This window comes from Leuresthes tenuis, unplaced genomic scaffold (assembly GCF_036924035.1).
Source record: "Leuresthes tenuis unplaced genomic scaffold, fLeuTen1.0.hap1 SCAF_3, whole genome shotgun sequence".
Taxonomy (NCBI): Eukaryota; Metazoa; Chordata; class Actinopteri; order Atheriniformes; family Atherinopsidae; genus Leuresthes; species Leuresthes tenuis.
The window spans coordinates 21,100,341-21,111,964 of NW_027325357.1; the positions used below are offsets into that span (position 1 = coordinate 21,100,341).

Consider the following 11,624-nt stretch of genomic DNA (forward strand, 5'->3'; position numbering starts at 1 on the left):
TGAGTTGCTGTCGTTCCCAATCGCTTCCACTTTCTTATAATACTACTGACAGTTGACTGTGGAATATTTAGTATCGAGGAAATAGCACGACTGGACTTGTTGCACAGGTGGCATCCTATCACGGTACCACGCTGGAATTCACTGAGCTCCTGAGAGCGACCCATTCTTTCACTATGTTTGTAGAAGCAGTCTGAATGTCTAGGTGCTTGAATTTATACACCTGTGGCCATGGAAGTGATTGGAACACCTGAATTTAATTATTTGGATGGGTGAGTGAATATAGTGTATTATTCAGGAAGGATTTATAAACGCAGTCACCAGACGGGGGCAGCACTGGTTCGACTTTCAGAGTCCACACGCCCAGCAGGGTTTCATCTGCCATTTAATACAAGTGGTGTCCCACAACAAGGATTAACAAATATCCACGGAGTTGAGTCCATCCCCAGCCTGCAGCCATCCAGTCAGAGTATCATTTCAAGAATACAATGTAGAACGCCATGGCCACGCAGGAAAATGCCATGGCAATGTGAAGCCTCGTTCCAATTATGGCAGCTGAGGATGAGAGATTGCATGAGTGAAGAAAACTGCAGGTCAGCAACTAACAGATAAAGCATTGGAGAAGAAGGTGAAACAACACAGTACATGCATAAATAACATTCGGGGCTGTTAAGTGCTGATTATTCCTTGTGACAGATCCACAAATGTGATTTGGGGCAGAATGTTTGCCCACTGGTTCCACCAACACAAGTATTTTGCAGGGTTACTGTGGCTACATCTCAGACTTTGCACTGCTAAGCATCACTGTAAATGGTCTAAAAAACACAAATAATCCAGTGTGGTGTTTTCTCCCCTATGGCAGAAATGCTTGTGGATGTAGCCAGCCATTCTCTAACAAAGAAGTGAAGATGGATCTGGTTATGTGAGATTACTCTTTGGAAAATTCTGTAAAATCAACACAGAATTAAAAAATAAGAAGAAGAAATAAAGATAAATAAAAACAATAGTACTTCATCATGCTGATGTATATGTTCTTCCAGAAAATTAGCACAATAACTTTGTACTTTATCTCATTTAGCTACACTGCTTATAATATTAAACACGAGATACAAAACAGTAAGATCAGCAGTAACTGTATTGTCGACCAGACATTTACTGGCTGACAAATGACTGTTTCCTTAAGTTTATCTATCTTTTAAACCACTGATAGATACCTGCTCAGTCATCGTTTAGTTCAAATATCCATTGTGCGGGCGCACAGAACATGTTCCACAAAGTGTCATCTTAAGGACATAAAGAACGCAACAGCTACAAAACAGAGACATGTGTTGTGTTGAGCCATTAGATTGTCTTTTACTTTCTGTTTACCTTTGTAGAAGACACCCCACACTCCTTTCTTCTCAGACAGCAGCCAGTTGTTGAGGCGAGGTACCTTTTTCAGGTACGCACATGTGCAGATGAACAGCAGCCCAAACACCAGGATGCCATCGAAAGAGTACACTTTGGAACAGGACACGGAAGACAGGAGGACATTGTTGTAACATTGGTAGTGACTTTAAATCTACATTTGCACTTCATCTTAATAATAAACCAAGAGGGTGGGTACAAGGTTAGTTACAATGAACCATATCTGCAGCCTGAGCAAATTCTTCAGTTTGTATCTATGTTAATTATTAAAGTTATTTAATGAAAAACCTTGGCTTGAGCTGGACTTTCCCTTCGACGTTATTTTGCAGGCTGTATTGTTGAGTCTTTTTAGTTTCAATCAGTTGGAGCGCTGTACATTTTTAAGTTAGGTAAAGCAAATGTCACAATCTTCTTGACAATATCACAAAAACAATCTTCGAAAAGACTGGATACTTTATGAAGTACCTTCTGGTAGTGGCGACCAGTTTTTCCTGTTTTATTAAAATACAGCTGTGTTCTCTCTTGGTTCCTTGATATATTTAGTATGAGCTGCACCAGTCAAGTGCTAGTTAGCAAACAGCTATGTGGCCGAAAGATACGAGATTCAAGTTGTATAGCAAACACGGCAAGCTTATCATTTTATCTGTCAATGTTAACAATCAAATAACATTGCGTTGCCAAAGAGCGAAATTAATTTATTTTGTTTTTTAACATAAAGATAATGCAACCCAGGGCCACGTCTACAGCTAAGCTAGCCTCAACTAGCTCTCTTTCACAGAAGTAGCTCAACTTAAATGTTCTGTTCTACTGCCGGAAGCTTGTCGGATAAAGTCGTACACCTACCATTGGTCATATCTGCAGTTTACTTTTCGACGATATTATATGACTGTAACTTCTTCTACATTAACAATCCATTATATACTTCAGAGTAAAAATGTACTGTAATGAAACTGCACCGCAGCATTTGGTTGACGTTTCCTTCTCCCAGGCTTACACTCTTCTTCTACGTTTCATACTTATTGTTGATGTTGTTGTTCAGCTGACAATACTGCCACCTATTGGAATATAAAGGTACAGCTCTCTGGCGTATAAATGTACCTATAAACTTCTAAAGATACGTATGACAAAGTTGAATTTCAGATATATCACTTTTATTGCACATACTTTCTCAACCCATAAATGTTTTACTGACAGTTTAAAGTCAGTTTTGAGCTATATATTATTTTTTTCATGCAACACCGAGAAATATTTGTCGCTAATTCATGATATACCTAAATGTGACTTTCCATCAGTTGGTAAAAAAGAAAAAGAAAAAAAAAAGCTACAACCCTTTTTCCATGAATGAAGTTGTGAACTTGTGTAAAATGTAGATAAAAACTGAATGTTAGGCAACTAATTGCTGAACCTCTGAGAATTCCTCCGTTCTTGTTAGACATGCAATTTTACCAGCTCAACAGTTCATAACCTTTTTGTCTTATTTTGTTTGTTTCATAATATGGTAAATGTTCTCAATGGCTTTGAACCACAGGTGGTCCAGATTAGCACCGAGACTCTTTCACTGCAGAGCCATGTTAAGAGGAGAATGTGATATTACAGTAACAAAGCTTATTGCACAATTCAGGTCTTCACTTAAACAGGCTTCCTCCAGCCAATGCCTATTCGAACAAAATTGTGTTTCTTTTGTGTAAAAATTAGCTTGTTTTTAAAAAAACAATAAAAGTGCTTTTTACTGTTTAATATATTGTTTGAATTATAATTTAATTGAATACAGACTTTTAAAGATTAGCAAATCATTGAAATGTTTTTACACTCACGTGCCAACTTTTTTGGAAACAGGTTTATACTTTTAGTAGAATGTATCTGAAACAAATGAGTAATCCTGTACATAACAAAGCATTAAAAACCAGACTCAGATTTGAACTTTTATTCAGAATGTGGCAAAACCAGATGAAGGCAACACCTATAAGTGGACACTAAATAGATTATGAAGAAACAAGTGACAAATGCTGGCCTCTGTTAGAACTCTGCACCTGGACACAGCGCTGGCAGCAGCAGAGGGAAGGATGAGGATTAAAGTGAGCTTCCACCCACACTTCAATGAGCTGACACCATTATACAGCAGAATGTAATTGATTGTTTTTCAAACATATGGATGGAAGGACCGTCTGTTTAGATGTACGTCTTTTCAAGTCAGTTTTGTTCATATTCCAAATGGCATTGACTAACTCCTGGTATTCATTTAGGTGTCACAAAAGATGGGCCACAGAAACAGACGAGGTAAGACTGAATCAGAGAGCAGTCCAGATTATTGTGCCTCAATGAATTTTTAAAAGAAAACCTTCAATATAAATAATCATGCAGCAATGATGAAGACAGGAAACAGTATTACCCAACAACAGAACAATGACATGCGAACCAGCGGGTTCTCTTAATTGTAATAACTGTACTGTAGATTCACCATGCCCTTCATGTCGGTAGTGCACACATACACAATATTGCCAAAAGTATTCGCTCATCTGCCTTTACACGCATATGAATTTAAGGGACATCCCATTCTTAATCCATAGGATTTAATATGATGTCGGCCCACCCTTTGCAGGTATAACAGCTTCAACTCTTCTGGGAAAGCTTTCCTCAAAGTTTAGTCTGACCTCACAAAGCGCATTTGTGAGGTCAGACACTGATGTTGGACGAGAAGGCCTGGCTCACAGTCTCCCCTCTAATTTATCCCAAAGGCGTTCTATCGGGTTGATATCAAGATTCTGTGCAGGCCAGTCAAGTTCTTCTGCTCATCCATGTCCTTATGGACCTTGCTTTGTGCACTGGTGCGCAGTCAGATTGGAACAGGAAGGGGCCATCCCCAAACTATTTCCACAAAGTTGGGAGCATGAAATACTCCAAAATCTCTTGATATGCTGACGCATTCAGATTTCAGCTCCTGAAAAACAACCCCACACCATAATCCTCCCTCCACCAAACTTTACACTTAGGACAATGCAGTCAGACAGCTACGGTTCTCCTGGCAACCGATTGCCAGATGGAGAAGTGTGATTCGTCATTTCAGAGAACGCTTCTCCACTGCTCTAGAGTCCAGTGGCAGCGTGCTTTACACCACTGCATCTGACGCTTTGCATTGCACTTGGTGATGTGTGGCTTGGATGCCGCTGCTCAGCCATGGAAACCCATTCCATGAAGCTCTCGACGCACTGTTCTTGAGCTAATCTGAAGGCCACATGAAGTTTGGAGGTCTGCAGCCATTGACTCTGCAGAAAGTTGGCGACCTCTGCGCACTATGCGCCTCAGCATCTGCTGACCCCGCTTGGTCATTGTACGTGGCCTCCCACTTCGTGGCTGAGTTGCTGTCGTTCCCAATCGCTTCCACTTTCTTATAATACTACTGACAGTTGACTGTGGAATATTTAGTAGCGAGGAAATAGCACGACTGGACTTGTTGCACAGGTGGCATCCTATCACGGTACCACGCTGGAATTCACTGAGCTCCTGAGAGCGACCCATTCTTTCACTATGTTTGTAGAAGCAGTCTGAATGTCTAGGTGCTTTAATTTATACACCTGTGGCCATGGAAGTGATTGGAACACCTGAATTTAATTATTTGGATGGGTGAGTGAATATAGTGTATTATTCAGGAAGGATTTATAAACGCAGTCACCAGACGGGGGCAGCACTGGTTCGACTTTCAGAGTCCACACGCCCAGCAGGGTTTCATCTGCCATTTAATACAAGTGGTGTCCCACAACAAGGATTAACAAATATCCACGGAGTTGAGTCCATCCCCAGCCTGCAGCCATCCAGTCAGAGTATCATTTCAAGAATACAATGTAGAACGCCATGGCCACGCAGGAAAATGCCATGGCAATGTGAAGCCTCGTTCCAATTATGGCAGCTGAGGATGAGAGATTGCATGAGTGAAGAAAACTGCAGGTCAGCAACTAACAGATAAAGCATTGGAGAAGAAGGTGAAACAACACAGTACATGCATAAATAACATTCGGGGCTGTTAAGTGCTGATTATTCCTTGTGACAGATCCACAAATGTGATTTGGGGCAGAATGTTTGCCCACTGGTTCCACCAACACAAGTGGCCCTCTGAGAGTATTTTGCAGGGTTACTGTGGCTACATCTCAGACTTTGCACTGCTAAGCATCACTGTAAATGGTCTAAAAAACACAAATAATCCAGTGTGGTGTTTTCTCCCCTATGGCAGAAATGCTTGTGGATGTAGCCAGCCATTCTCTAACAAAGAAGTGAAGATGGATCTGGTTATGTGAGATTACTCTTTGGAAAATTCTGTAAAATCAACACAAAATTAAAAAATAATAAGAAGAAATAAAGATAAATAAAAACAATAGTACTTCATCATGCTGATGTATATGTTCTTCTAGAAAATTAGCACAATAACGTTGTACTTTAGCTCATTTAGCTACACTACTTATAATGTTAAACACGAGATACAAAACAGTAAGATCAGCAGTAACTGTATAGTCGACCAGACATTTACTGGCTGACAAATGACTGTTTCCTTAAGTTTATCTATCTTTTAAACCACTGATAGATACCTGCTCAGTCATCATTTAGTTCAAATATCCATTGTGCAGGCGCACAGAACATGTTCCACAAAGTGTCATCTTAAGGACATAAAGAACGCAACAGCTACAAAACAGAGACATGTGTTGTGTTGAGCCATTAGATTTTACTTTCTGTTTACCTTTGTAGAAGACACCCCACACTCCTTTCTTCTCAGACAGCAGCCAGTTGTTGAGGCGAGGTACCTTTTTCAGGTATGCACATGTGCAGATGAACAGCAGCCCAAACACCAGGATGCCATCGAAAGAGTACACTTTGGAACAGGACACGGAAGACAGGAGGACATTGTTGTAACATTGGTAGTGACTTTAAATCTACATTTGCACTTCATCTTAATAATAAACCAAGAGGGTGGGTACAAGGTTAGTTACAATGAACCATATCTGCAGCCTGAGCAAATTATTCAGTTTGTATCTACGTTAACTATTCAAAGTTATTTAATGAAAAACCTTGGCAAAAGATAATACAACCCAGGGCCAAGTCTACAGCTAAGCTAGCCTCAACTAGCTCTCTTTCACAGAAGTAGCTCAACTTAAATGTTCTGTTCTGCTGCCGCAAACCTAACGGATAAAGCCGTACACCTACCATTGGTCATATCTGCAGTTTACTTTTCGACGATCTTATATGACTGTTAATTCTTCTACATTAACAACCCATTATATACTTCATTTTCTCTGGTTTACACTCTTCTTCTACGCGTCATACTTGATGTTGATGTTGTTGTCCAGCTGACAATACTGCCACCTATCGGAATATAGCGTTACAGCTCTGACCGTGAACACAGGCTGACGTGTAAATGTACTCATAAACTTCTAAAGATAGGTATATCACTTTTATTGCATATACTTTCTCAACCCATAAATATGTTTTACTGATAGTTTAGATCTATATATTACTTTTTTCATGAAACACCATGAAGTTATATGTTTGTTTGTTTATGCATTTGGCAGATGCTTTTATCCAAAGTGACTTACAAGTAGGCAGATAGGGTAAGGGGGTCTTGCCAAAGGACCCCTACTGGAGGTGGTACCTTTCATGCAGAGGATCTGAACCCAGATCTCCTACACGGAAGGTGGCAATCATATCACTACACTATCCAGTGTATATATGAAATACACAAAACTACTCCTCCGCACATGCACATGCACATGGTCACACACTCATTGAGACAGATGCCATACACTGGAGCGGAGGGCAGCCAATCGTAGTGCCCGGGGGGAGCATGGTGCCTTGCTCAAGGGCACCTCGGCCGTGACAAAGAGGTGCCACCCCTCCAGCTGTCAGTTCATCAATCTGTGAGAGTGGGAATCAAGCTGCCAACCTTCAGGTTATTGGACGACCACATTCACCACTGAGCCACGTCCACGGCCGCAGAAATATTTGCCCCTAATTCATGATATACTTAAATGTGACTTTCCATCAGTTGGTAAAAAAGTAAAAAAAAAGCTTCACCCCTATTTCCATGAATAAAGTTGTGAACTTGTTTACAAATGTAGATAAAAACTGAATGTTAGGCAACTAATTGCTGAACCTCTGAGAATTCCCCTGTTCTTGTTAGACATGCAATTTTACCAGCTCAACAGTTCATAACCTTTTTGTCTTATTTTGTTTGTTTCATAATATGGTAAATGTTCTCAATGGCTTTGAACCACAGGTGGACCAGATTAGCACAGAGACTCTTTCACTGCAGAGTCATGTTAAGAGGAGAATGTGATATTACAGTAACAAAGTTTATTTAACAATTCAGGTCTTCACCTAAACAGGCTTCCTCCAGCCAATGCCTATTCGAACAAAATTGTGTTTCTTTTGTGTAAAAATTAGCTTGTTTAAAAAAAAACAAAAAACAATAAAAGCGCTTTTTACTGTTTAATATATTTTGTTTGAATTATAATTTAATTGAATACAGGCTTTTAAAGATTAGCAAATCATTGAAATGTTTTTACACTCACGTGCCAACTTTTTTGGATTTGAACAGGTTTATACTTTTAGTAGAATGTATCTGAAACAAATGAGTAACTCAACGTGACTCAGATTTGAAATTTTATTCAGAATGTGGCAAAACCAGATGAAGGCCACACCTATAAGTGGACACTAAAGAGACTATGAAGAAACAGGTGACAAATGCTGGCCTCTGTTAGAACTCTGCACCTGGACACAGCGCTGGCAGCAGCAGAGGGAAGGATGAGGATTAAAGTGAGCTTCCACCCACACTTCAATGAGCTGACACCATTATACAGCAGAGCCACCCCCGTCTTACTCCCAAAGTAGCTTCATGGAGCAATTTGTCTGTCCAGTCTGTCCAAATAACTGCAGAGCACATATGGCATGCATTTTATAGCAAATCATTTCTTTCTTTCTTGTCTTTAAAATTGAACACATAGAGCAACATACAATGAGGCACATCATTTGACTTGATACATTGCAGTGTGGAAAACATAGCAAGAACTGCACAGAGACACAGTCACTCTGGTTTATGGAACTGTATTTACTTCAGTTATTATTGATGAGATAGTCACAATATTCTAGCTTCAAGTTTCTTAGACTTAAACGCACCTTCATTATTATATTAACATTGCTATAGGCCTACATGTACTGCAGATATTTAATACCCCAAGTCTCACAGTGATAACTCCAATATTGTCAGCTCTTGGCATATTTGGCCTCATACTTACATGCAGCATTTGCTCGTGGCATCCCCACATTTCTGTTTACTACTGCAGCAGGGCAGAAATGATCAGTTTTACTTTATTTTTCATCTGATTATTGCTACGATCTGACTTTGCTTTCGGACCACAGAAATTTCTTGCAGTGCCAAGATTTCAGTGAGCTTTCTTTTTCTGATATGTGACGTGTTCTATTTAGCTAAAGTCATTAGAACAAAAGCATGTAATGAATAAACAAGAAATACAGAAAGGACAAAGTTAATATAACATTCAAATATTCTATATTCTTCAGCAAAGCCAAGAAACAAAAGCCCCATTTGTTTTAATAGCAGTCTTCCGTGTGCATTATCCACATAGTTACATTAGATAATCCTAATCTCTACATATGCTGCTGCTCAGAGACAACAGAAGTTTCTCCCCTGAAGGGAACAAGTGTGGAACAAAGAGCTGTAAGACAAGTAATGAGATTTGATCAGAGGACAGTGTGGCACACCTGCTCTGATCAGTCTCAGTGAAGCTGCAGCTCACTGTGCAGAGAGCCTCTCCCACTGCATTTGTTTCTGTGGGGGACAGACCACTCTACCTTTCGCACTCCACCTGTGGAATCTCTTTGTTTTCTGAACAATGCGTCTCTACCAGAGCACACAGGTAAGATTAGTTTGATTGTACTCGCTTCCGAGCTGTTTGGTGGGGAAATAAGGACACGCGTTACAAATTGAGCAAAGTACAAATTCATCAGCATCTATTCCAAATACTTTTTTGATTTGAATACTTTGAGTCTAACCAAATAAAGAAGTCAGTGAGGTCTGGTTAAAAACGTGGGCATATGATGGACTCAGTTTTCAGGGTGCAACTATTCTGCAGCAGTTTAAACTCACTGTAACTTGTGTTATTTTTCAAGTTTAACATGACTGTTTTGACTGATAGTGATGAATACAAAAAAAGTCAGCGTACCATCATTTTTTAACCACTCGACATACTGAAGACATTTAATGTTTACAAGTTATTTTGAAGAAAGCAGTGTTTACTTTTTTTCTTTGTCATACTTGTACCCGTTGATGATAATAAATGCAGCATGTAATTTGATTTAATTGATTTTCAAACATATGGATGGAAGGACCGTCTGTTTAGATGTACGTCTTTTCAAGTCAGTTTTGTTCATATTCCTAATGGCACTGACTAACTCCTGGTATTCATTTAGGTGTCACAAAAGATGGGCCACAGAAACAGACGAGGTAAGACTGAATCAAAGAGCAGTCCAGCTCATTGTGCCTCAATGAATTTTTAAAAGAAAAAAAAAAGGAGCAATGAAAGTCATATCACAATATTTAGTTTCATTTTTCGTTACGAACAAGCTCTGCAGCTGCTACACACACTGACTCCCATTTATGTGTCTCAGACAAACATCACTGCTGGATGATCCCACCTCACAAGGTGACCGAAAATCAACAACAGGAGGAAGATGACCTCATCAAACCACAAAAGCTGATAAATCCCGTGCTGGCCTCTCTCCAACTCAGAGCTCTTCATCAGGAGCTGCTATTCTGTTGCAGACAGTAAGAAAACATGAAGCCTCGTGTTTATCTGGTCACACCGGCAGCAGGTTCATGCTGTTCATGTGCAGATAATGTCACATTCGCTATCAACATCTACCAGGGAATTTTAAACCGTAAATCATTGTAGAAGATGGAAATCCATTGAGATGTATGATCTTAATTTTGTAGCTGGTTTTGTTAATGTTCTTTCTGTTATTATCTTAGCTCTAAGTGACCCCTTGTCTTCTTTTAGTTTTTGCTGCTAATTATGTATTTTTCTCCGGGCTTGTGTGTATTAAAGGTTTGTTGTAAGTGCAACCAAAAAGTAGGGATAGTTCTATATGTCATCTTTTTTTACTTCCACCCCGTCCCTCAGCTGATGAATCCTCTTAGGCGTTCCCAGTCCAGCTGACTAAGGTTGTGACCGCAGATAAGCAATATGCTCAGGTGGAGTTTAACGCTGACCGAGTCAAAGGTGCAGCACCATCAAAAACATCACTGCTGATCTCTCTGAAAGATCTCCTACAGAACAGAGTGAGGTGTCGGCTATGTTAAGAGTGGTTTGTCCACATATTTTCAGTTTGTAGTAGATGTTTAATGCGCACAATTGTACAGGAAATTTTGGGTTTTTTCCTAACTAATCACATTTAATTTGAAACAGCTGATCGGCAGCACCTCAGGGACAATGTTTTCTCGCACTTCTGATTATTATTTCTACTCTAGAGATACATTCCATCTCTCAGTGTTTGGTTGTGTCTTCAGAGGTGTCCTTCCGCGAAAGAAGCCGGAGCTGCAACGCGTGCTGGAACACAAAAGGAGAGAGCAGCTTAAGAAACGAGAGCTGGCTCTCTACCCTCCATCTGACTTAGAAACGAAGCTGCGCTCAAGACAGCAGAGAATACAGCGTGTAAGTATGATAGTTACAAAAAAAGAAAAAGTCAATAAAATGAACAGGAAGTTATGTGATAGTGTACTATATGTAAAGAGAGAAAGATTTTGTTAAGGAGGATGCCCAAAACCTGATGTTTCCTGTGTTGCAGCACGAGCTGGAGGAGAGGAGGAGGACTGAAGGCCTGAAAAATGTGCCAGAGTTTGTTCGCGTGAGACAAACCTTGAAGCGTATCCCAAATTCCTCCCAAGTCCTGTCAGAGAACACGGGCAAATAAAACACTGTAAATTTGACAATATACTCTTGGCTTGGTCAGTTGAAAAAAAGAAACATCATTTCGGTGGGCAACTTCACACGTTGTCACGTGTAATTATCAAAATTTTCAAGCCTTTGTTTGAACTCTGCGTTGAGGCCAACGTGCCAGCTTGGAAAAAAATGAATAATTAGGAGACCGTTTCAAAATTTAAAACTGTGCTTTAAACATTTCCTTCAAATTGTGTTACAAGACATATAGCCAAGGGTCCTTGG

At 39.9% G+C, this 11,624-nt stretch overlaps 3 protein-coding genes across 5 annotated transcripts; 1 reads left to right on the plus strand and 2 right to left on the minus strand.

Moving 5' to 3' along the window:
• Positions 1-235: 235 nt before the first annotated feature.
• Positions 236-2,405, minus strand: tmem167b (transmembrane protein 167B). 2 transcript variants are annotated; one of them, XM_072382506.1, is made up of 3 exons: positions 2,248-2,405; positions 1,366-1,497; positions 236-552 (listed from the first exon to the last, which is right to left on the minus strand). In XM_072382506.1, the coding sequence occupies exons 1-3, from the start codon at positions 2,255-2,257 to the stop codon at positions 470-472; spliced, it is 225 nt and encodes a 74-aa protein (XP_072238607.1). In that variant the 5' UTR covers positions 2,258-2,405; the 3' UTR covers positions 236-469. The 2 variants fall into 2 exon arrangements, with proteins under 2 accessions (XP_072238607.1, XP_072238606.1); XM_072382505.1 differs by having other exon boundaries at positions 236-598.
• Positions 2,406-4,991: 2,586 nt separating this feature from the next.
• LOC140303658 (protein kish-B) lies at positions 4,992-6,698 on the minus strand. Of its 2 annotated transcripts, none has more exons than XM_072382508.1 (3): positions 6,595-6,698; positions 6,131-6,262; positions 4,992-5,308 (listed from the first exon to the last, which is right to left on the minus strand). In XM_072382508.1, exons 1-3 carry the CDS (start codon positions 6,602-6,604, stop codon positions 5,226-5,228), a joined length of 225 nt encoding a protein of 74 aa, XP_072238609.1. In that variant the 5' UTR covers positions 6,605-6,698; the 3' UTR covers positions 4,992-5,225. The 2 variants fall into 2 exon arrangements, with proteins under 2 accessions (XP_072238609.1, XP_072238608.1); XM_072382507.1 differs by having other exon boundaries at positions 4,992-5,354.
• Positions 6,699-9,860: 3,162 nt separating this feature from the next.
• Positions 9,861-11,373, plus strand: LOC140304029 (protein FAM107B-like). The gene is made up of 4 exons (XM_072383048.1): positions 9,861-9,907; positions 10,072-10,228; positions 10,970-11,114; positions 11,248-11,373. The coding sequence occupies exons 1-4, from the start codon at positions 9,886-9,888 to the stop codon at positions 11,371-11,373; spliced, it is 450 nt and encodes a 149-aa protein (XP_072239149.1). The 5' UTR covers positions 9,861-9,885.
• The last annotated feature ends 251 nt before the right edge of the window (positions 11,374-11,624 follow it).